Source organism: Gavia stellata, chromosome 1 (genome assembly GCF_030936135.1).
Source record: "Gavia stellata isolate bGavSte3 chromosome 1, bGavSte3.hap2, whole genome shotgun sequence".
Classification (NCBI taxonomy): Eukaryota; Metazoa; Chordata; class Aves; order Gaviiformes; family Gaviidae; genus Gavia; species Gavia stellata.
The window spans coordinates 63,882,685-63,908,703 of record NC_082594.1 but is presented as its reverse complement, the minus strand read 5'-3'; the positions used below and the strand labels follow the sequence as shown (position 1 = coordinate 63,908,703).

Here is a 26,019-nt window from a genome sequence, read left to right as displayed (position 1 = left end):
GTCCAATGGAGAAATTAAAATAGACGTCTTGGTTATGCTATGGCCAGATAGCATACCTGATGTCTCGAGAGGAAGACCTTGTAACTCCAGGTCTTCATCTGATAACGTTCAACCTCTAGCTGGCACCTTCTCTTGTCTTGTGCGGGATCCAAGTTTTTCTGCTGCTGTTACATTAAGGTGCGTCAGTAAGCAAGATGAAGGTAACTTAGGAGTGACCAAACAGTATGTTTATTTAAGCAAAAGACCCTGCTGGTTGGGGCCAGAAGGTGGTGGGTTCTCTGCTGTGGGATCTCTGAGTGGAAATCATCAGCCATTCATCACCCTAGCCGGAGAGTTAAGTCTGCTCTCTGTCTCTCTCTCCAGGCAGCGACATCTAAAAGGTGAAACACAAAGACTGGCAGCATTTACCCAGCTCATGTGTTGGACCAGGGTTTTGCAAAACTTCTCTTGGGGGAACGGCTTGGCGTTTATGGGCATTATGCTTTCCAGTTCGCTGACTGAAAGACAGGCAGCTGTGTTCAGGCATTTTACTGTGGGGCCAAAACCTGCCAGGATCCAATGCCTGGAGTTTCATATGCCATTTGTGATTTGCTATGACAAAGACGGATACGGCGACAGACCTCGCCAACCATCATCCTGTGTGGACATGGTGTTTCAGGGCCACAAAGGGAAGGAGACCCTTAAGGAGAGAGGGCTGGAGGGTGGTACAGAGCAGTCCCTTCGGTGAGAACGAGTTGCACCGAGGAAGCCCTTTGGATGGGCCATGTGGTCCCCAGTGCCTCTCCCACCTCCTCCTCCTCCTCAGGCAGGAGGAGGCAGAGTTGCTGCTGCTGCCAATGCGCCAGGATAGAGAGATCTCGGCGCGGGAGGAGATGACGCAAAAGGCAGAGCTCCCCCCAAAAAAGTGTTTCTCCAGGACGAAGATGGCGGCAACTTAGCCCAGGGGCCCAAGATGCCTGTGCCCATCGGGGGCCCCCAGCCAGGCAGTTCCGCCCCGTGCGCCCGGGGACACCGCGCCCGGCGGCAGCAGCAGCGGCAGCCGCAGCCCATTGTCACCAGCAGCGGCGGCGGCCCCGGCAGCCTCCTCCTCCTCTTCCTCTTCCTCCTCCTCCTCTTCAGCATCCTCGGCAGCGCTCCGGGAGCCCTGCAGCAGCGTCTCTCCAGTTAGAGCAGAGGGGGGGAGAGGAGAAAGAGGAGACGGAGACAGCGGTGCAGGCATCTGTGCCGAGGCTCGGGGCTGAGGAAGAGGAGCAGCGGCGGCGGCAGGGAGGAAGAGGAGGCGAGGAGCCCTCCCGGAGCCGTCCGTCGGCAGCGGGGGACGCGGCATGCAGCTGTCCGGGGGCAGCGGGCTTTTCTCAGGAGGGAGATGGGGAGCTGCGATCTGACCATGCCTGGGTGAGAGGGGGAAAGGACCAGCCGCGCAGCCCCGCCACCACCAACTGTCACCACTACCACCACCATCTCCTCTCCCTCCTCCTCTCTCTGCGTTATTGCTCTTATCTTCTCCACGGCACTCCGCGTTGGATGGACTGGGGCTGCTTCGTGCGGTGAGACCAAGGCAGAGCCACCGGCGAAACCCAACAATATCTCAGAGGAAGAAAAAGAAGAAAGAAAGAAGAGGGAGAAAGAGAGAGAGAGGGGGAGAGTGGAAGAGGGAGCGAGCGAGCGAGCGAGAGAAGGGAAGGCAGGCAAGAAAATCCCCCCGATCTTTTAAGTCAATGCATATTGTGGTGACACTGGAAAAGGAGCCCTCACGGTGGAGTCGGCCAGGACTGTGCGTTCCCAAAATATGACCAGGGGTGCTTGGATGTGCAGTCGGCAGTATGATGACGGCTTAAAAATCTGGTTCGCACCCCGGGAGAACGAGAAACCCTTCACGGATTCAGAGAGGGCTCAGAAATGGCGACTGTCCCTGGCATCGCTCTTGTTTTTCACAGTCCTGCTCTCTGATCACTTGTGGTTCTGCGCCGAGGCCAAATTCACGGGGACCGGAGAGAAGGAGCAGCCGCCGCCCGAGAAGCCGGAGCCCGCGGAGCCGGAGCTGCTGGCGGGCATGGGGGAGCCGGCGCCCCCCGCGCCCCGGCTCCTCGCCCCCCCCTCGCCCTCCCTCCCGCCCTCCCCCGGCAGCAGCGGCGGCGGCAGCCGCGGCAGCCGCACCAACGGCACCGAGCCCCGGCCCGGCAAGGCTGCTTTCCTGGGGAACTCCACGGCCAGGCCCCTGGAGACGTGCCCCCCGCCGGGCTCCTCGTCCGGGCAGTGCTTCAGCGTGGGGGACGCGGAGGCGGTGTGCCGGCGGCGGGGGGGGCCGGGGCGGCCGCGGGGCGCGGGGCAGAGCCCGGCGCCCGGCTGGGACCTGTCGGATTTTTACCTTTCCTTTTGTAATTCCTACACACTTTGGGAGTTGTTCGCCGGGTTGTCCAATCCGGACACTTTGAACTGCAGTCTGGATGTGGTGCTGAGGGGGGGAGGCTCCTGCAGCCAGTGCGTCCAGGCTTACCAGCGCTACGACCAGCACGCTCAGGAGAAATACGAAGAGTTTGAGGTTATGCTCCAGAAATATTTACAGTCGGATGAGTACTCGGTGAAATCGTGTCCCGAGGATTGTAAGGTAGGAGCCCCTGCTGTGTTTCCTGTCCCTGGCTGGCGGGCTGGCGTGCCTCCCTCCTCTGTTGTGGCTGCCGTGGTCCGTGTTTTGGCTGCTTCGGTCTCTGCTCTTGGCGCCGGCGGCCGTGGTTTTTAGGGTGCAGTCGGAGCTGCGGAGGATATCGGCGGGGAGCCCCCGTTAACGCATTGCTAAAAGGAGGGCAGAGAGAGGGGTAAGGTCGGGAAAAAGAAAAAAAAAAAAAGAAAAAAAAAGTGATCCTCGGTCCTCTGGGAGTGCAGCGCTGGATTTCCCTCTCCTCATGAATATGCGATTGGCTCTGGCTCGGCTGCCGGCTTCCAGCGGGCTGGGATGCGGCTTGGCGGCAGGCAGCGACAGGGACTGCATGCCAATGAGCGGGGCCCGGGACGGCAGCCGGGGCTGGGGACGCTCGACGGCGCTGCCCTGCCCGCGGGCCCTCCGGGGCGGGCCGAGGCCGGAGCCGGAGCCTGCAGGCCGGCGGCCAAGCCCGCGAGAGGCGCGGCGGGGCCGGGGCTCGGCCGGGGCCGGGGCGGCTGGTGGCCGCGGTGCCCGGAGGACGGGCGTCTCGTCCCCCCGCGGCGGCCGGGGGCGCGCACCGGCGGCTCCGGGTGGGTTCTGTCGGGCGCTTGGCCCCAGGGGCGGTGAGCAGCGGCCACGGCGATGCGCGGGGCTGCGGAGTGGGGAGGCTGCCGGTCGCCTCGAGAGCGGGGAGCGGGACCGTGTCTCCAGGCGCTCTGCCAAAATCTGTGGAGTTAGCAGAAGCTCGAGGACGAGGGGGGATGTCAACGGGCACCGCGGTGGCCCTTGGTTGGGAAGTGATGGTGACAGCATGACAATAAGCCGCCGCGGCTTTCTTTGGTGCCGCCGGTGACCGGTCAGAGGGATCCAGAGGGTTTTCTTTTCCGTTGTTAGACGGCAGGGTCTCACTTTGGCTACGTGTAGTTGTTGTCTTCTTTCTACTTTTGCACACGATTAGTTGGCCTAGCTCTCAAGACAGGAAAGGGCAGAAAAAAGTGTTGTCCTTGGCACCTAAAATAACTAACTGCATGCTTTTTTCCCTGTTAGTCTGAGTACTTGTTGAGAGCCGGGCCAGGTGAATGGTTTCTGCCCTGAACTGGATTATCTCGACTACTGTAGCACTACATTTACCAATCTGAACCAAATCCTGCTTTAGTAGTGGAACACAACAGTGCATACAAATCACCGCTCTGAACAGAAGGCCTAGCAGTACCTCTGTGCTTTGTAACTTCAGCAGGGCCTTCTGAAATCATTTCATGGTAACAGCCCATGCCTAAAGAACCCCATTCACCAGTAAGTTAGTGTAATTTGCACATATCTGTGCCCCAGAAATCAATCCATAGTCCCTCCAGAAGCTGAAATACCCTAATATCTAATTGGATAAAGTAGCAAAGTTGCCGTATTTATTTTTTCTTGTTAAACCTGACAAAAGTAAAGTAGTCTCATCAGTAATTTTGACTCCACTGTTTCTAGGTTATAAACCGTGTGTGTACACACTCATTGTAGATATGTTACACACTCAGTTACTGATAAATGTAAATGTATTTTATTTCCAGAGTGAATTGGCTAAATAAAAAGCATATCAAATGTGAATAGATGTCTACTGCTGTAAGGACGTCTTTGCCATTTCAGTACCTCTTTAACTAGAAATGGACCTACTGCTCTGTGCTCCCAAACAATCAGCCTCTACTTGCTTAAAGTGATTTTTTTTGTATCACAGTTTAGTTTGACCGAACTTTACCACAAAGTGTGCAGTTGCTCTACTGTATATCATGGTGTAAAGGTGTTGAAAATTAACATAATAGCAAATATACACTGTGTAACGATTTCCCCTTCAGAGACTGAATAAGGAGAAATACTTGCCTAATGGTGGAGAAAAAAGTTGTTGACGTTAAAACGATTGCATGAAACATATAGATAAACTAGACCAATGCAGTGCCAATGACCTGCGGTTCTCCAGTTCCAAGTGCCAGACAGTATTGCCCTATGTTTTGAGAATTTGGCCGACCAGTCTGTGTTAAAAATGAAGGATATTGCAGCAGGAAAAAGAAAAAAAAACCCAACCACCAAACCCGGGGTGCAACTTCGTGTTTTCTTTCACTTTCCGGAGAAGCTGGCGGGCGGCGCACGCCGGGAGCGCGGGGCGGCGGGGCTGGGCTGGGCTGGGCTGGGCTGGGCTGGGCTGGGCTGGACTGGGCTGGGCTGGGCTGGGCTGGGCTGGGCTGGGCTGGGCTGGGCTGGACTGGGCTGGGCTGGGCTGGGCTGGGCTGGGCTGGGCTGGGCTGGGCTGGGCGGCGGGGCTGGGCTGGGCTGGGCTGGGCTGGGCGGCGGGGCTGGGCTGGGCTGGGCTGGGCGGCGGGGCTGGGCTGGGCTGGGCTGGGCTGGGCGGCGGGGCTGGGCTGGGCTGGGCTGGGCGGCGGCCGCTGCCGCGGAGGTTGCTGTCCAAGGTGCTGCACAGGCAGCGCCGGCAGCCCGCGGCCGCGCTGGGGAGAAGCCTCTCTTTTCCGCCTGCGCCCTGACTTCGTGCTTCTGGGTCCCTCTGGAGCTTTTTGATTCATTCTGGTGGCAGAGAGGGCCAAGCGTTTAGCAGGTCCAGCGGTCTGATAGCTGTGTGTATTGATGTGCTTGTACGTGGTCTACCCTGAAGTGTGTACGGGTGAAACCACAAACTTGTGGGGAATACTTCGTGAATATTGCAATGTTTTGCTGGACTTTCTGGTGTTTTATACATATTTCATTTATAAAACTTAGTCAGGAAATAGCTTTTTTGTGTAAGTAAATACTGATTTTTTGAGCATCGGACATCTAGATAACTCTTCACTTAAGAATCAGAATAGAAAATAACTTGTCATCTAACTATGCATTTTAGGTACATACTATTTGATTGGTTTATGTGGTGAGCTGCTTTTTCTTATCTTTTAAACAAAATGCTAAAAATACTGACTTTGCTCAATAATCATGTATGTAAGCACTGGCTTAATACAATGAAAGACTTGTTGAATAATCTATTTCCATTTAAGACATCTTTAGTATTCTGGGAGGGCTGCTTCATTCACAGAAAAAGAGAGCTTTTCATCCAGTCGACCAATTATAGCTGATGACGAAATCAATAAAATTTACACTGAATAAGAGTCAACCTAAAACTTGCAATCGGGTATTACTCCCCCCTTCCCCAACGCTCCCCACCACCATCCCCCACCGTCGACAAAGCCAGTTCTCGCAGTAAAGAGTGAAAATCATGAGGGTTTCTCAGTCCAGCAAGTTATACCTTTCAAGAAAGTACTATTGGTTATAACAAGTAGCACGTATCAAAATACCTCTGGTGTATGAGTCTAAACTTCAGATTTTGTGTTTTCATTCCTTTATCTGAAACTGGAAGAAAATGAACTTTATTTTTAAAATATTCTGTGTTCCACTACATGTCTCCTGGTGTCAGAAGAATATTTTAAATAAATTGCTTTGTATCGCAGAAGTTTGCAGTCAGGACTTGTTTGGGTTATCAGTTCATATTTAGCTATTCTACATAGTGAGTTTTGGTTTTGGTTTTAATATCTAAGTATACTCACTCATTTTTTTGAAAAGAATGCGGTCCTGTAATTAAGGTCTTTACTATTAAACTTATCATTGAGCTGCATTGGGATTTTTGAAAATTTTGTAGAAAATGCTGAGAGTTTTGATTTTTAGAACATTTGGAAAATGGGTATTTATTTTTGATAGTATCGAGCATGCATATGCACTTTATATTGTTAGGATGTCAGTAGACTTTGTATGTTGCTTAGAAGTTCTGGATATCAGTGTTGTCTCATTACAAGTCCGTCTTCAACTTATTTCTTAAAAAATATCCTCAAAGTCTGATGTTTTTATATATTGTTTTCTTGTCTTGATAGTCACATAGCAGTAATGGCTAAACAATAAATGTAAGAAAGACAGACATTTGAATGTATTACATATTCAACAAGGTGACATAAATAAATTGCTATAGCTTTATTGAATCACTAAAGTAACAGAGTAACTAAGAATCTGGATCTACATTTCTTGTTTTCTGTTTTAAAACTAATTTAGATTGTTTTTAAATATTTACAAAATTTTGCTTTTGCACATTATAAAGTAGTGGTTATATTTACAGAGATTGTTCTTGGCAATATCTATAGTTTCTTGGTTTCCAGAATATCATTTTTATATGCAGTGTGACACAGGACTGCATTCAAACAATTAACAGAGAACTGTATTGGCTTGATGTTGGAAGACACAGTTCCTCATAATGACTTGTCAGCTTTCTATCAGGGGAAATACTCAAGTTCTTATTCTTAAGACAGCAGGCAATCGCTCTGTGGAATAAAAGAAAATTCTGGCTACTTCTGATTAAGAACTGGGTCAAATAACTAAGTAGGACATATAAATGTAAAGGTTTTTAATTTTGGGTTTTTTTTTTTTTTTTTTGAGACATAGAACTGTCTTTGTGAAGAATATCAGAGGCCAAGGCTTTCTTGGCAGATGTATTTATTAATATTTGAACAAAACATCAGTTAGCATTTTTTGACACAGGTTTCTTTAACTCAGTGAAAGTTGAGAGTGCTTAAAATGTGGCTTCCTTAGTGCTAGTTAAAATATTGAAAAGTGTAATTCAGGTAAGTGCATTATAATTAAGATAACATTAAAATAATTCATTTTTCCTCCTAGAATGTCAAAGGAGAAAAACAAAAATATACCACAATTATTAATATCAACATTGCTAAAAAGCAAACTTTAGCTGACATCCTAGGTGCTCAACATGTACACACAGACTTTTTTTTCTTTTTTTTTTCAGGAATTAAATATCTTTTAAAAACTTCTGCTTTGAGGTTTATGATATTGCTATCAGAAATATGTATGAAAATAACCAAGGTATAACACTACTTAGTTGAAAACCATGCATATCAATAAAGGGTTTCATCATTAAATATAGCTGGTATAGTTGATAGGACTATAGAGCTGGTCCTTTTGTAACTAGATAATTTTTTTTTTTTAATCAAAGAACAGTGTTCAACTACTTTTATTTGAGTAAGAGGATGATTGAAAGTTATTTAAAACAATTAAAATCACATTTGTTCTCATTTATCTGGAAATATCAAAGCTTATATGAATCATGACTTTTCCAAGAACTTTTTCCTAAACAGCATACGTAGTCTAATTAGGTTTTGATTTAAACTCTCAGTTAAGCTGGCAGAAAAGAGCAGATGAGAAATACGAAACCAAAAGCTCAAGTGATAAAAGAACCCTTCTGTTACAAAAGGTCACACAGACCAGCATCTGCAGCAAAGACAGACATTTCAATTGCACATCTTAATCACATAATATTTCTATTATATGCAAGAGTGATACCTAAGCTAATCAGAAGAAACTCTTACAAATTAAACCTTCAGAAATCTGCACTGATGGTCAGCATCTAATACAAACGGGAAACAATAAACATTAATTACTGAATTGATGCCTTTTCAGAATGTGTTGAAATTTAAATATTTATTTTAAAGGTCTTTTTAAAATTAATAATATGCTGAATTAAAAAGCCATGATACTTAAATGTATATATTTTAAAAAGTTTTGTTTAAAATTCTGTGAAACTAATGTGACTTTATAAATAGATGTTTGCACATGCTATTTGTTTGGTTGATTTTAAAAATAAGTAGAAGTTGAATTATTTTTTAAAACTAATTTAAGATAAATATGTGGATGAATTTAGTATAACATTCTTGTAATAGTGCACTGGTATATTAATATAAGGAGCAACACTGACTATGTACTAATGGACTTTGTGTTTTGGCCTAAAATCCTGATTCAGCAATCTGCTTCAGTCTGCTGTTTTTGGGCTAGATGAATGGCGCTGCACTCAGGGAAGACTATGTACATGCTTGTAGTCATTCAATTGCTTAAATGCTTTTTTGGATCAGGATCAGATCTCTTCACTCCTGAAAGAGCATATTTCCCACATGTTCTTTCCAGAAGTGAGTTCACCCCACCTAACTTTTTAAAAGTTTGCATCTAGTTGATCGTCTAGGTATTCATTCCATTCACAGTGTCGATGGGTACTTCATTCCTGATTTAGGAAAAAAAGGACTGCAGGCAACTAGCACAGAGTAGTTGAAGAGGATTCCGCCCTAGTTCAGCAACCACCATTTATCACTTCATGGTATTAGCAACACATGGCTAGGGACCTCATGGCTCTGCCTTCAATTTTACTTTGTTCACTGGTTCTCTTTGCATCAAGCAGTACAATTCACATGCACCTTGCAGAGAATGCGGCAGCCTTGCTTCTTCATTTCATGATCTTCTAGGAAAGGTAATCAAAATGCCAATTATAGCTCTATCACTTATCCTGCCTAAAAATCATTTGGTCTATACTTAGTAATTTATCACTTCAGTCTTGCACTAAGATCCATAATTTAGATCTGTGAATTGCCTAAAAGAGAAAAGTAACTTAGAAGCTGAATTCTTAAATTTTTTTTTTGATAAGTATCACTCATACACCCTAGAAGATAGAAAAAAAAAATAAATAATTCGTCTGACTAAAAAAAAAAAAAAAGTAGATATCCAGTAGGGACATTCACATCAAATATAAAAGTTCAGACTCTCTTTGTAGTCGATGCAGATACATAGGTAATTCTAGAGTCTGCGTCAGTTCACAATAAAGTGGACATCTAAAATAGGTCAGATGGATTATGTCCTAAAAGTACCTATTTTCTGTTCATTGTCTCTAAAAAGCACATGCTGTCATTTTATCTCAGATACAAACACCTCCACTGTTGACCTCTGAAGTCACATTAGATGAAGCCTAACACAGTGATTTTGGTATAAAAAATAAGTTTGGATGAAATTTTGTTCATATGCAAAATTTAACTGCGAGAAAGTTTGTAAAATCCTGCTACTTCTGCTGTCCCACACCAACCTAGTGAAATCACAAGCCTTTTTCACTTCTCCGATAACTATATTCTGTCACTGAAGAATGTGTGAACTATGCAATCTGGTTCTTAGGGATGAGAACAGGAAAGGGCCTTGTATGACATAACTCTATTTTTATCACTTTTTTGAGAGAGGGAAGACCAAGAGCTTCTACATACTACTTTTCCAGTTGTTATTTCTACTGAGAAACCATACAGTAACAGTTGTATGTCATCTTCTTAATAGCAATTTTTGCACCTAAATCTGCTACGGATTATTTCTCATATTCTGCCTTCCCTCTTTACGAGGAAGGTGGGTTTCTTTGGGTGGAGGTGTCTATGTGTGTGAGAATTCCTATACATTGCACTGGGTTTAATTTTCTTCCCTTAGACCCAATCAGAGGGAAATCCCAAGCCTATCCAATCTCTCTCACTCAGGAGGCACATATTCTTAGACGTTTATGCTACGTTACTAAAATAACCATACTGTAGTTTTCTATGTACTTTTCACTGTACTTTTCTCTTGTCAGAACTGTAGAGCAAACATTGCCAAGTGAGAAAGTGTGAGAGTTTGGTTTACTTTACAGCATCAATCATTTAAATGAATACAAATTTAGTGAGGCACTAGAGACATATTCTGGTTCTTAGAGAGATTTTATTAATTTGAAGGTATGTTAAAAAAAATGAAGACCAGATTTATTTTTGGATTTGTGATCTGACCTTGTTTGCAAACAGGGCAGATATATGAAAGACATAGGTCGCTCCTTTAGAACATGCACATTGAAGAGCTATAGCCAATGAGCTCCCAGCCCATAATGACCAAGAGAACAGGGCATGATGTAAGCGGCTTTGAAGTGAAGTTGCTCAACATTTCATATTCTCCCACCCTTCATCTCATCTTTTTCATCCAAACTGATAGACATGTCCCAAAAGCTGTGTTTGAAATAATATTGTTCTAAAGCCTTTATGGGAAGAACCCGGTAGGCCCCTTTGAAACACTGATAAAATGCAACCAGACTGTTGGGACGAATGGTGATGATAAATGTCGAACTGATAAACTTCAGCAGTTCTATATGAATATCTGCGTCCTTTGAAGTGTCTTGGAGATCCTGATGGGAATGTTCATGTTTCATACAGATTGATGTTAAGAGATCATTCAGAGATTTCATCATGACAAGACAATTTGCTGATAGAAAACAGTAGCAGAGGTGATCTGAACTGAAGTTACCAACAAAAAATATGTTTTGATCCAGGTTTTTAGAAATTCTGCAGCCGTTTGGAAGTCATTGTGGATGTTTTAAATGATTTCAGTGAAATTAGGGGGAAACTGTACCCGAGAAATTACAAATAAAAGAACCCTCCAAATTTTCACTTTGGGATATGACTGTTGCATTTTTATGATATTTTTTTTTTTTTTTTTAATGTGATAATTGAGGCAAGTTCCTTAGTCAAGCCATTATATTTTCAAATTTATCCATTATAAAATCTGGGGAAAAAAAAAAGGAATTATGTTATTTTTGCATTTTAGAATGTGCAATGTATTGTAGTTTTCAGGAGATACTTTTCCAGGAAGCAAATACGATGTCTAGAATGCTTTTTAAATGCATGCTTAATTCTTGCTGATCCTCTGCATGTTAGATTAGATGTTGCCTTCAATTTGCCTGAACGCTTATGGAAATGGTGTCTTGGGCCTGTCAACACACTTCATGTCTGTAAAACATCATAATGGAGTATCTTTATTACATTTTTAAGATATTAGTAATCCAGAACCAGAGGATGTTCTTTATTAAATGGAAGGGGAAAAGATGGATAGTCTGTGATACTTAGAAAAAGAGTTTTTCTCAGTTTATTCATTCTTTTAGGAGAATAAGAGAGTTTCTAGAGTTTATTGATTGATGATTTGCTGATCATTGCTCTACATTGGTTAGCTTGCTCTCTGTATTTCAGGGGTTACACTCTCAGGTTCTTCTCAGAAAAACTAATTTTGTGTGAGATGTATTCATGTAGGTAAACACTTGGATTTAAAGATTTATTAAGGAAGAGTTTGAGCAACCCTTAAATGCTTTAAAATATATATGAAAACATATCTTGCAGATTTCTGTGTGTAGTAATAGACAACTAAATATAAGACCATAAATATAAACATTTATTAATGTATACATATTCTTCATGAGGAACAGTATTCCAGACAGAAAATCTTTTGCTAGTGTGAAAAGTTTATTCTTCACTCATATTAGGTGATAGTTGATTTATTATGCTCATGATTCGGGAAAATACATAGTGTTTTTCTTAGTATATCTTCATAATTTAAAGGGGTATCTTTATTGCTGTTAGAAGTAAAGTTATATTTTCAAAGGCACTAAAATGATCTCTGCTGAGACAAATTTTTGTATTTGTATATGTGCACACAGGATTAAAAAACAGACATTCTTTGAAAGAAAGCCCAACTTGTAGAATGACAACAAAAAATAACAAATAAACAATAAAATGTATTTTTTAGGTTATTTTTATTGTGGAATAAATAATACAAGTATATATTTTAAAAAAATATACTTAGAAAATTACATGCAAATTTCCCATGAGTATTCTTAACATTGTCTTCACATATGATATTGGTTGAAACTGGATTTCTGTATAGAAGAGCTTTAGGATAATAAGGACATTTTATTTATTTATAGTTGCAAGTAAAAATGCTTGTGTATTCAAAGACTTATAACTGACTTTTAAAAGAAGATCACTTCGTGGTGAAATCTGGTATAGCACACCTCACTTTATAAGTAAATTCTTTTTAAAATATGAGAAAACTATACCTTTGAGTTTTAATGTATAATATCAAAATGCTAAAAATAAAATTACATATGTCAGTCATAATATTTTTTATTAAAAATGGTTACAAATAATCTGAACTCCATGCTTTGGCAAAGACTAAAACCTCTGGAAATTTTCAAGAGAAGTATTATAATGATATCTATTTAGAATACTGATAGCTAGTAAATTCCTTAAGCAAGTTTCTGGTGGTTTTCTAATGGGATGTGTCTGTACTGATTCCAGCCATGTTAAAGTCAGTCAGGTAATGTAATTGGTGGAGAAAGATCCGTGTCATTCATTGACCTTATTATTATTAAGTATTCCAAATGCATCTATTTTGGAATATTGCAAATTTTATACCCCTATAAGTACAAAAACATCCTTTCATGTTTTTCCTTTCACACTATGTTCAAGCTGTTAGTATTGCGGTACAGTCCTTTTAAGTGAAACTGGGCGGTTTTCATAATAAGAAAGTTTTTATAGAAGGGAACGAGTATGGGGCACCCCAGCACATGCTGCCTGGAACACGGAGGCTCTGCCTGTTCAGCTACACAGCTGGAGCAGGGCCAGGGCAGAGGATATATGGGGATTAGATTCCACTGGCTTGAGATTCTGCACTTAAAAAAAGGAAGCAAAACAAAAACATAGCCAAGGCCCCGTGGGATGGCTTTTAAAATTCTTCATGCATTCAGAGATGAGAGATATTAATTTCCAGTCCCGTTCTGTCATGGAATTAAAGTCTTCCTGTAAATCTTTCTACACAGAACCTGTCAGAACTTGGACCATTATTATGAAGAAGTAGGAGTTTCTGAACAAAGTACATTTGAAGTATTGGGCAAATTATCTTAAAAGCAGAATTAATTTTTTATTTTTATTTTTTTCTTTTATGCTTTCTGATACAACAGTCCTTGGGGAAATGACCCCTATTATAAGCTGAGTTTAGCTAACAAGATACAGTGTATCACCGGAGTTCAGGAAATGAGGCTTGCTGGTTTATATCCCAATACCGTTAGAAGTGCATTATGGTTTCTTTTGCCTCTTTAAATGTTATAAATGTTAAAGCTGAATCTTATAAGTATACATTTTTTGCAACCTCACTATAATAACAAAATTAAATCATTACTGTAACAATAGGTTTTCAAAATTTAGCAGCTGAGATTGATTCCTGGGATGTGACCTGAGTAAATGTACTGCAAGCCAATCTCTGTATGACAGATGTGAATTTAAAATATTGTTTTATTTTCATTTGTAAACATAGACCAGTTTTCTTTAATCAGGAATCTACAATGACATAAACCAGGACTAACTCCATTGAAATCAATGGCTTTGCTTAAATGTAATACTATTTTGAGAGCAAGGGGAGGCACATGGTATACTTTAAAACTCAAATACATTAAATCAAATGGACAGATTTGACTCAGACTGATTTGCTTTACAAACCTTGATACAAATAGCAATATGCAGAGTGCTTTAAATGCTCATTTCCTTGTCTTTGACTGACATTACTAATTTGTTATTGTTGTCAGAGTAATGTTTTTTTTTTTCCCTTTTCTTTGTTGTACTTGGTCTTGATCCCATTCTCTTATTCTATTGATTTTTCAGGCACACTGTAGAAAAATATTACAAACTTAACTTGTTCAGGTCTCCAAGAGGGGAAAAACCTTGAAGACAACAAAACAGAATTAATTTGCCTTTTCCAGCCAAGAGTGTAGGTCATCTGCCAGGGTTAAAAGGAGAGATGCTGATCAGTAGTATTGCTAGTTTAAATCCAGAGAAGTTGCTTTGATCACTGTAGACTGTATTTACACTGGTATAAATACAGTTAGAATTTAAGCATAAGTTGAAGAATTGATCGGGTAACGGAAGTTTTGTTCTGTGGTACATTTCAACACTTGCAAAGAAGGTAGCAATTTTAACAATGACTCATCTTAAATAAAAATTACAGGTATTATACAAACATGTATGTATATACGTGTATGTCTTACAGGAGGTGCAACAAGGAAATTACTGAAGTAGGATCAAACGTCTTGGAGAGGCTAGGACAGTCCTGAAGCTGAGTCCTATGGAAATCTTTGAAATCTCCTGGATTCTTTAAAATTAAGAATTAGTTCAGGAAGTAGAGAAAAATGTAACAATTGCTTCTAAATGTTCTTTTCCTTTTTTCAGGCACTGATTTCTTTGTTTTCTGACTGATCTGGAAAGGTAAATTACTTGGGGTATTTTCTTTCTTTCATCAAGACTTCAGAAAGGTCCCACAGTAAATGTGGAATGCACAAGCATCAATTTCTGTCACAGCCAGGATGTGCACTAATCCTGTTTTACAGGTCGCAACTCCTCTCTTTGGACTGAAATATGGATCGCTGGTTGGAACAAAACCACTTAAAACTCAGTGTGTCTCTGTTACCTAATATTAATAGATTATGGAAGAAGTTACCTTAAATGTTCTATTTGCTTAATTGGAGTATTTTAGATTATTTTTGTTTCTGCTTCTTTATTTGCACATTACATAACAAGATAACAAGGTTTTTTGCATGTTTACATCATTTTTTTTAAGACCAGGATCTTTTGATTGCTGTGATTATCTGGGAGATCAGGTTTTTGTTATTGTTCTATCATCTGAGCTTTATATTTTTTCTAGAATATATTAAAGGGCAGAATTATGTTAGCTTGTGCAATATAAGCATGAATTTCAGTGACTTCCCAAATATTTATTTAAACCTTTTTTGCAGTTTCCTGTCTACTCGTGGCTGTTTCTTTCCGATCACTGGAGAAACATTCCTCCTTAAATTTTGGTATGAATGTAAATATTTATATTATGACTTTTTTTCTCATCGTTTCTAATACAGGCCTGATTTGAAGAGAGCTGGTATTTGGGATGGAAGCAATCTTTTCTCCTTTTATGGTTGTTTAGATCTGCAAGAGGAGGAGATTATATGTTTTGCAGCTTGCAGGAAATATTTACATCTCAGAATTTTACCAAAATCATGACTGGCAGGGAAGATCAGTAGGCTTACAGGGAGGAGTAAGAGATCTGTAAATATGGATAAGTTTTTTCTGGGTTACTCGAAATATGCGGTCCTGTGTACAGGATAGAAAATGAAGCTTAAATATATGTGAATAATAAGATGTTTAAAATAATTTGGTGATATCTTCTAAAGAGAAGCAAAAGACCTGAAAGTGGTGGTTTGTTTGTTTTTTTTTTTTTCCTGCAAGTATTAGGGCTTTTGGGGAACTCAAATACTACAGTACTTTATCAATGTAGGGGCCCAATAGCATGAAGAGCAAGATGAGGTGCACCTGTTTTATTCCTCAAAGGGCTGGTACTGCTTCAAATTCTTTTCTTCACTTTGTGTCTTAAGAGAGTTAAAAGGCAACTATTCATTTCTTACAGAGTCTGTACAAACTGGGCAGGCAGCTCACAAATCTCAAGTGCTTGAACTATATACAGGACGCTGCCCTGAGGCTGTGTCTACGTTAGCATTTCAGGTCAGGGGTGTGCTTTTGAAACAAATCACCCACTCAGTCCCACTCCCCCTCTTACTGCGTCTTGATTCACGTCATGGAGCAATCTGGGAGCACACAAACTGGATTGCTTTCTGCTGAAAGCAAAGGCAAAGAAGTGCCCCAGAAGCACATCCGATGAGTCGCAGGCAGCCGGGGGCATCCAGTCTATAGGACTAGGGTTAGCCTGAAGTAAAACCTACGAAACACATATAAAGTGGGTGCCAGGCTCTCAGCACTGTTTCAGTCTACAGAGTGTTTCTACAGAGTCACGCTCTTTGTTAATATTCACGAGGCCATAGTCAAAAAGACTGAAATTCAACCCTCGCCTGGAGATAATTCCCAAGGTATCTCAGCAATTTCTTCAGGGCTGCAGCTCAAGGCCCTGAGCTGGAGCTCTGAAATGATTCACTGCACCTGGCTCTGTATAATCATGGCACCAGTGATCATCTATTATTCTGCTTTGTCTTTTTTTTTTTTAGTTTTTTTCCCTCCATCTTCTGCTGGCCTATGGAGGTGATGCGCAGCATGGTGCAGATTTTTGCTTTATGCCTTCCCTGCAGCTGCGAAGCCTCTGTGCAGCAGAACCTCTGCAGCTCTGCTGCGTTTCGGGCTCTCTGGGCTGCCTCTGTCCTCACTGTGGAATTCACAGCACCTTCCCAGAGCATGGACATAAGGTTGAACAGATCTTTCAGTGCCTCTTTATGGCAACTCTTGAGTTCTAAGTTTCAGAATGGTGCAAAAATATCTAAGCAATCATGAAAATGAAAAATTTGTATGGGGAGGGAGGGAAATTGGCAGGAATGGAACAAGTCTGACCTTCCTTCATAAAATACTGCCCTCCCTATCTTCTACCTTATTTTCTTGTTTCCTACTAGAAGAAAAAAAATTATGGGGCTGTGTTCAATCTGGATTTTAGGTAACCACTGAACTGACAAACAGATACGCAGGAAAGCCTAAGTAACTGATTTTCTTTTTTAATTATTGCATTTTCTATATACCTGTGAAGACTTCATTTTCTTTGGCTTTTTCAGCATTGAGGACAAAACTGTATCTATGGTATGGATTGATATTATTTTTCTCCACAGAGTAAAGCTTTTTTCTTTGAAAGATTAAAAAAGTATTGTGTAGTTCTTTCTTTAGAAAATATAACACTAGAAGAATATTGCCTTGCTGATAGAATATTTGCTGTTAGTATGGGGAACTACTACCTTTCCAGTTTTTATTATTTAGGCATTTTTATTGCAATACTCCTAGTAATTACAGGTGGTCATTGCTTTTGAACCCTGAAAATTCATGCCATGTATCGAGTTGTTTTTAAGTAAGTTTACCGCACTTCTGGGAAGAAAATTAGTTCTTCTAGAGGTCATGATCAACCCTGTTCGAATAGTAACAATGTTCCTGAAGATCCGTGGGCCTTGATGTTTTTAGCCTTTGGTAACCACCAGGAAGCTTTCTTACCAACTCAAAACTCCAGTAGGGCTAAAAAAGAAAGTGAAAAGTGATTCACTGACCTAGAAAAAATGGATAAAGAAATAATTTGCTGAAATAGTATCGGGGTGTGTGTGCGATTGAAACATCAGGGGAGACCTGCAGGTGATCAGCACTTACTTCACTACCTGATGTTACTGAGCTGACCAGGAACTGCAAGGGAGACCAACTAGCAGAGACAGGGCGCTGTCCTGCCAGCTGGAAAAGCAGTCAGCGTGGCAGGTACCCATCATTGCAGAGGTTTAACTTAGGTCACCATAAGAGTAAATAGGCAACATATTCATATAAGGTGTCAATAGGATCTACCTCAGATTATACTTACGTTGCTTTATCCTGAAACCTGAAGGAGCCAACACTGAAGAACCAGAAAACTGAAGAGAGTGTATTTCTGGTAAGCAGAATACAGGAACTGACATACCACGCTGCTCAGTGATCTGCTTGGTGTCATGTCCTATCTCTGGGAACAAGCTTGGGAGGTAAAATGAATGCTACACCAGACAGTTAGAAAATCGTTTGCAGGTTTGCAGTTTCTTCTTAACTCATATTAGGCAGTAGTCGATTTATCACACTTAGGATTCAGGAAAATACTTTTCCGTACACTTTTCTATTAGTATATTTCCATACATGAAGGAGTATGTTATTGTTAGAAATAAATTTCATTTTCAAAGGCACTTAGAACAGTATTCAAAATCCTAATTTTCTCTAAATGTGTGGCAAAACCACCAAAATTTCATCAAAATCTGGTTCTTGCTATGGTTCATGGATTAGTTCTGTTGGTTCTTTGTAATGATTAAGATAGGATTTCTGTTCCTACAGTTCTTACTGAATTTTTTGTATATCTCCTGTAGGATTTTTTTTCTGATATCTAGTGTTAAATTGTTGGATGAAAGTGGAGACTAGGGTAGAAGGAGAGGATTATACTTACGTAAATTATATTAACATGGTATAGCCAAACTAATAATCTTTTAGGATATAGCTATTCTTTTCCCTTTATTGTTCACAACTACCTAGCTGTTTCTCTTTCCCCCTCCTCAAGCTCTCTACCAAACTAACCTCTGCTGATATGTTTGACTGTGGATCTTTGATACAGTAATATGCTGTACTAAGAAGGACAATTTTCTGAAAGGGGAAATGAAAGATGGATATCCATCACAGCAGACTTGCAACTGAAAAGTGTAGTTTATAGGGTATAGAAGTTGGGATAAGAATAAGCTGTGTGCCCACAAAACAGAAGAGGGTAACTGCAGAGGTAGCTTGACTTTTCATTTATTGTTTCATTTATTGGTTTGATTCCGGCTTGCTGTACAGAACAGAGCACTTTGAAGTGAAGAACTTTTATATGTAAATCCACAGAAAAATCAAAGTCCTTCATTAAAATGGTGTTACCTTTGGGCTTGGTACTATCATACATGGAGTTCCATCTGTTTGGTTTAAATGAAAAATAAAAATATTTGTCTGTTTTAAATATGCAATTTTCAGTTTTGCTGAATTCTTCATTTGTCTTATCAAGAGAGATAAGTAATTATATAATTTACTTTATTCATGATTTACCTTTACTTATTCATTATGTCTTTTTAGTCTCTTCCCTTAGAGGTGTCAGGCTTCTCCCCTAAATAAATAAAACTTAGCCTTTGTAACCTCTATAGCAGTACTCTTTCCTTTTCATCTCTTTCTCAACAATGTCTTTATTTTAGATTGTGATTGGTCCCAGAGGAGTGTTTTCACTGATCTGTGCAAATCAAGAGGTTTTTTACTCCCTTTCAGTGGTCATACCGACTTTTTAATTCTAGATAAACGATTTCTTATGGTTCTTTCCAGTGTGTATCTATTAGGCTTGACAGTGCTGGAAACATCTGCCATTGTTTCCCCTTTCACTGAGCACTTTTAAATGACCCAAAAGCTCCTTGGCCTGCTTTGGCCTTGATCAGTCCAAGACTTGTTGTGTCACTTGTAAACAATTCCATCTTATTGTTAGTCCCATTTCCAGATGATTAATAAATGGATTAAATGCACTCATCCCTAGTAAAGAACCTGAGGGCACCCTGCTGTTAACCTTTAGCCACATGGAGCGGTGACCATTACTAAATGTATTCTGCTTCTGTATTCTGCTTTTTGTAGTTGTTTTCTAATCAATGACGCTTTACTTCTCTCCCTGTGATAACTCCGTTTCTCTAATATCCTTTTCTGAGAAGTGTTCTCCAAGGCTCCTTGAAAGTCTAGAAAACTGGTATCAGCCAGTTCTCTCTTACCTGCTATTTATTAAAATGCCAAAAGAGTTCTAATAGCTTAAGAAGATGTACAAGGCATTAAGGCTTCTAACTTTAATCCAGATATTTAACACTTTTATTTTTAACTGGTACCTCAGCTAGCGTATTTATTGCTGCAGTAATACATCTGTGGAGCTGTTTGAATTCTTCCTCAGTTTCTCTCAGTAGTTACATGAAGATGACTGCTCTCCTGCATGGTTCAGTATACAAACTGATTTCAATGTGAGACTGCATAATTGTGGATTTTCTTTGCTTAGTCTTAAATTGCTTTGGGACCCTTGAATAAACAGCATACCATTCTTGGGATACATTGATTTTTTTTTTATTGATTTGTTCCAGCCATTCCTCTTATGATATCTGAATCATCAAAAGATCCTTATCTTTACTTGAAAAGGTTGGTATCTCCTCAGTGCTCTCTGAGACAAAAAATGATGTAAAAAATAATTTGCTTTCTCTTCTATATTGTTATTTTGTTCAGTTTCTCCTTTAATTTCTTGGGAGGGTAATCATGATCTATCTTGCAAGAGCCATATTTTTTATACCTAGTTACTCCATATATTCTCGTTTAGCCATCCCACTCCCCTATCAAGATGTGCCTGTCACTGCTTATGCATCTTGAAGACCGTAAGTGTTCTGTGTCAGGTGCACTGGCAAATCCACAAATAGCTTACATGTGGGAGTCCCAAAAGTAACCAGGATATTCCTTTTTCAAAGAGCTAATTGGGTTGAAGTCTAATTTATCTATTTATTTATGTATTTATTTATGTATTTATGTACTGTATTTATTTCTGTACTACTTGGAAGCAAGAGTGACATGGTTTTCTCAAAAAAAGGGTGCAGAAGTGGAGCCATGTGTGCTGGGTCAGGCAATACAGTCATAGCTTGAAAGGGAATAACAGGGTAAACTTACATTCTAATGAGAAATCCAGGACAAAAGAGAATCCTGGATACTGCTTCCAAGTAGCCTTTTTTCCAAGTCTCTTCCCGCCTGCATGAGTTGCAGCATCTGTGCACACACATACCTCATTTTCTGAGGTGCTGCTTTTTAAAACCACTGTAATATGCATGGTTTCTGCACCTATTCCTTCAGAGAAACAAACAGCAATTTTTTTTTAAACCCTCCTCCCCAGAAAAAAAACCCAGACTGGGGGATGCCATTCTCCACCATCTGTGTAATTGCCTAGTAGCTGGAGAACTCAGTTAAGATGTAAGGAATTTGCCAGTGTATGTTCAGTGCCCTCCACAGCTTGAAGATATTCAAAGTCACTAGAACGTAGTGAAGCAGTAGGAATAGCATCAAGTGGTAGTTGATGGGCTTTGGATGAGAATTATTTAGTGATAAGTTGCTCTGTCTTCAAATTTATTTGTTTTTTTTTTTTCTCCATATTTCCAAATTTGCAGTTAGAGTTTGCTGGTAACTATTTTTAATATGACTAGTACTAGTAATAATTCTTGAAGTATTTTGATAGAAAATCTTCAGTCACATCTATTGAATTATTTCTGATCTCATATGTCTCAGACAGCTCTTTTGCCTGATACAAAACTCTTCTGCTGCTGCTGCTCAAGACCCCACATCGTCTGAGCGAAGAAACGTGCTCTTATGCTACAAGAAGTGTGAAGTAACTACTCAAACTCTCTTAGCTATCCCATTAATGATTTTAGGCTTTGGACAGAGCAACAGCAGAATGGCTAACTTGTTTGAAGTATTTCTCATCTGAGCATACCTACCTCAAGATATGCACTCCAGGGAATGTTTTAAACCATTAAAGGTTACAAGGTTTGAAACTTTACCAAAATTATATATATGCAGCAAAAGACCCAGAGGAACTTTCGTCCCAGTGATAGCTTCTTCTGGGTCTTACAGCATACACAAGGGCCTATTACAAACATCAAAACATGCTCAGTGGGTACAGGGTACATCTAATTTCCCTCTAGGGATGTTTTCCAGCAATGGAAATAGTATCCCTTCTCCATTCTGCTCTCAGAGGCATCCAAGTTGGAAGTGCTTAGGAGGATACTCTCACGAAACAGTGTCCAAGGAAAATTAAGAGAAATGACCTGCTTTTCAGAGGTGGTAAGCACTCATATCCTGAGTTAGGATATGAATTAGGATCTAACTTCTATCACTTGAAAAAAGTTGACACCGGAAGACGTGCTTTTTAATGCACACAAGGCAGATCAATGTACTTAGTAGCAAATAATGTTTTGAATACAGATGACTAAAATGAAGCAGAATATGAAATATTTATTCAGAATTTTTGATGTTTGTCATTGATAATTCTGGATACTTCTGTAAGATCTTCTTATTGCCACAATAAAAAATAAAGTAGCATTAAGGTGTTTTTTGCTGTAGGGTTTGGGGTTTTTTTAAACGTACAACACAAATAGATGAAGCCAGCTTCCAGGAAAATCATTGTCTTTACTACAAGTGGCTAATCTAAAGATGTTGCTCATAGACTAAACTTAACATTCACAGCCAGGTGCAATGCTTACCTCTCTCTACATGAGAAAGACCATGCTGTGTATAGACTGGTAGGAGACGAGGTCTCTAGACTTCTTGCACTCATTGTGTAAAATAGTGACAATAGAAACTGTTTGGGGAAATCCTTCCTTATACATTACATTTCAAAGACCTACTGAAGGTCAAAATCTTTATCACACAGTTTTCCTTCTCATGAACAAGTTCTATATTGTTTTCTTCCTTTCTGTAATGAGAAAAATATCCACTCACCATCTACCTCATTTCGCCGTGTTAACGGAAACTCTCTTACACAAACTTTTTCCAAAAGACTATCAGAGGCAAGGTGAGCCCAAAAGTAATATTTTAATCAATAGAAACCTTTCTTCTAAAATGCACCCACAAAGGCTGTTTTCTTCTTCTAACAGTCACCACCATGAGAAGAATGATCGCTTGCCAGGACTGCTCTCCTCTTGCAGAAGCTCAGCGTTCAAAGACTGAGAGAGCATATACACCCTATATAGAGAGCGCGGGCACTTTCCATACTGCTGGCTTTTGAAACAGGTGCAGTGCTGACTGCTTCCTTGTAGGTGACACCCTGTGGCTGTAGCATTACAGGTGAGATCCTCTGGAGCATACTACAGAGCACACATTTAGTGCTCCATGCATCATTCCTCAAGAAAGCAGTCGAATGGCTTAAAACAATCCCTTGTGGTTTCCCACCATAAAACCTGATATATTTTGCTCTGTCCAGCCTGGCTGTAAGATGTTTCCATGTACAAGATGTTCCTGTGTGCTGGCAGTCAGCAGCAGTTGAAGCAGTTCCTTGAGTTCATTGTCAACAAGAATAAAATAGCAGCAGCTCATAGTTTTGCTGGTGGCTGGCACTAAGATCGAGCTCCTAAAGACAGCATTTTGAATGAGTGTTGGAGAAAGGGGTTAACTCACTTTTTGAGCAGAATAACTGTTTTCTGTACATAGCACCTACTTTTCTAAGTTCTTTTCCACTAAATCAACACAATTAGCATTAAAAGCATAAGATAAGTTTCCTGTGTCCAGAAGGGAAATCAGTTAGGTCTCCCTAGGGAACGGCTGTTTTGGTAAAATGCCTGCCTGTTTTTACTACAGGGTGTGCTTTTTTTTTTTTTTTAACAAACCGAAGATGGTATGTTTTCATGCATCTTTAACTTCTAAAATGCATAAACTGTGCTGCACTTGAGGACATTAAAACTGCATCTGGATTGAGCATCTGCATAAAAAGTCAGAATTCAATGCACATTAAAATGGCAATGTTATGAAGCTCTCAAATGTTTCTAAACTGAAAACTTGACAGGCCATTACAGTAAATTTAAGTTGACTACAATTTGGTGCTTTCTGTCTGTAATATCTGTAAAATTCTATTTGTGTAACGGCACGTCCAAGAAAATCTTAAATAAAAAACTGGATAGCTTTACTAAATAAAAAGTGTTATGCACAGTATATTGTGAATCCTGTCTTCTCTCTTGCTAATTCAGGGATCAAATATGGATATGGGATCCCAGAATTTCCCAGATCTAGGGGATCAAGTGTGTTTTTCAGCCTTTATGAGGGTTAGTGAGGGTATATTAATTTTGTATGTTTCCATTAACCCCCAGGGAATTATTTCTCAGTCCAGTTTTCTCCAAAAAGGCAAAATAGTTTGCTTACAGAGAAACATTGTCTTTATTTTTCAGGGACCAGTTGCATGCTGACAGGAAAAGTTAACACCTTCTCAAAGATTAGATTTTCTACATTATAGTGAAGAGTTTTACCTGGAGATGAATGATGTTCTCTGTCTCTAATTTGTATTTAAAGCTACTACATGCTTTAGGGTCGTAATTGCCCATTATTCAGCTAATAAAAACAATAAAATGACCTAAGTTTTCTTAATGTAAAAGAGCAATAGGGCAGTGTCCTTTTGAAAGGTCTGAGTGTTGTAAAACATAAGAATACAAGTGTTGTCAATTAAATCACTTCTGAATTCTACTTATGAATGGGATTTACAAGCAAATAATGTGTTCCTTCAGTATTTAGCACTTCAGCGTAAGAGATGCTGATCAGTCATAGAGTAATTAGATTTCCTAACATGAAAGTGAGTTGAAGTACTGGCCTTTGATAAGAGATTTGTAAGCTGCCTTTTTTTCCATACTGATATTTTTTATGAAGTGGGATTTTTCCAAGCTGACCTTCACAATTGTATTCCAGTTATGTATTGATCCAGGAGCTGAAGAGGACCTAGTAAGTTAGAAGTGATACTTAGCTTGGAGGTGTTTTCCCTTGTCTCAAAAAAAAAAGGAAAAAGAAAAGAAGAGAAGCATCACCAGGCATGCCTGAATTATATTTGTCTCACTGTCAGAGACCTAAATCATGACCTCTGTGTAAAGTCTGAATAAACAAGCTTTAAGAGGGGGTTTCCCAGGATTTGAAGGGATTGAAAAAAAATCCCCTTATGGGCTGCAGAACGGTTGAGATATCATTCATCTTAGCAACTTTTACTGTCTGAAAGCTAGTGTCTAGTTATGCAAGTTAACTTGGCTCCTTACATAGTTAATGGGGAGAAAATGGTTTCTTCTCTTCTCTAAGAAGGCATTTAAAATAGATGGGTTGAATTAACCTCTGGAGTTTCTGCACTCTCTCCATTAATTAGAGAGCAATTCATCAGCTCTAACTTTAGTATCTAAAAGTTAGATTTCAAAGTCTTAGTTAAACTCAGTGTATCAAATAGGGGAAAATAACATTTCCATAGAGTCATCCATTTTCCTCTAACAGGCATTTGTGACAGGGCAAATGAATCTATGAAGGGAGCCTAGGGTGGCAGGCATCTAAAAAAGAGGACAGGTTAGACTGGATAGCTAAAATCAAATGAGATTAATTTCTCTCTGGTTACTTGGATAACAAGTTAGTCACAATAACTGCAGATCAGGTGCTTCTGCTCTCCGAGGAATGCAGGGCTACGAATCCATCATGTTATAGATGTGTTGCTGATCTCCCGTTGCCTTTTCTCCTGATCTTGTGCGTTACAAGCAAAGCTATAAGGTACTTAAAAATATGTTTGAGAGGTGAAGTGCCTCTGCAGGTTGTCTCTGCATCAGAGCCTTCTGCACAGTGGAGGCTCTTGAGTGCTGTGCCTTTGGAGGCTTTCCACAGACATTCTGCAGGATTAGATGTCTAAAGGAGGTGGGGCTGTTGTTTGCAACAAGATTGTAAAAGAAAATACTACATTTCCCAAGTGCCAAGGGATGTAGCTTCATGTTATTTTCCATGCAAAAGCAAGGATTAGGGGATCTAAAGAACTGGATCACTCAAGATGTACATGGTTCCCCTTATTAGCAAATGATGTTGTTCTGCATAATATTCATTGCACTTCTCTACCATCCAGTGATTTCCTTGTTAACCCACACTTAAAACCAAGCTTATCTTTAGCAGCACTCTGGATTTCAGTATTACTTTTTGGGGGGGAAAATCCTCAACTATTTACTATCAGTGAGTCATTGCTGCCTAGTTTGACTGCAAACCTTTTTCTCTAGGCTTTGCTTTCATGAGTAAATTACTGCAGTCTCAAGTAGAATGGAGATGTGCAGGGTGCCAGCTACTATACTGTAATTGCCTGTGCGCATGTGCTTGTATTCCAACAGTTTTGAGAGTAGTTCAACACTACTTATTCTACCCACATTGTCAGTATTGTTACGCAAACATATGGAGATACTGGAACATATATTAAAAGGTGGTTTTTCCCCCTCTCTTCTCTCCCCCCCTTTCATCCAGGGTTACCCACAGAAAAGTGTGGGGCACAAAAAGATAAAACAAACACTTCTCTAGTTGTCTCGTCAATTGTTCGTAGAAGAAGGGCAGTTTAAAAGTTGAATAGTAACACTGGAATGGGGAAACCCAAATACAAGGTAGACCTGTAATGGTGAACTT

At 40.4% G+C, this 26,019-nt stretch overlaps 1 protein-coding gene across 1 annotated transcript in view; it reads left to right on the top strand.

Annotated features, from left to right (window-relative positions):
* The first annotated feature begins 1,789 nt into the window (after window positions 1-1,789).
* Window positions 1,790-26,019, top strand: part of NALF1 (NALCN channel auxiliary factor 1) — a 489,801-nt gene continuing 465,571 nt past the window's right edge. The window contains exon 1 of the mRNA XM_059826134.1: window positions 1,790-2,608. Coding sequence (XP_059682117.1) covers window positions 1,790-2,608 — 819 coding nt within the window. The remainder of the gene's footprint in view (window positions 2,609-26,019) is intronic.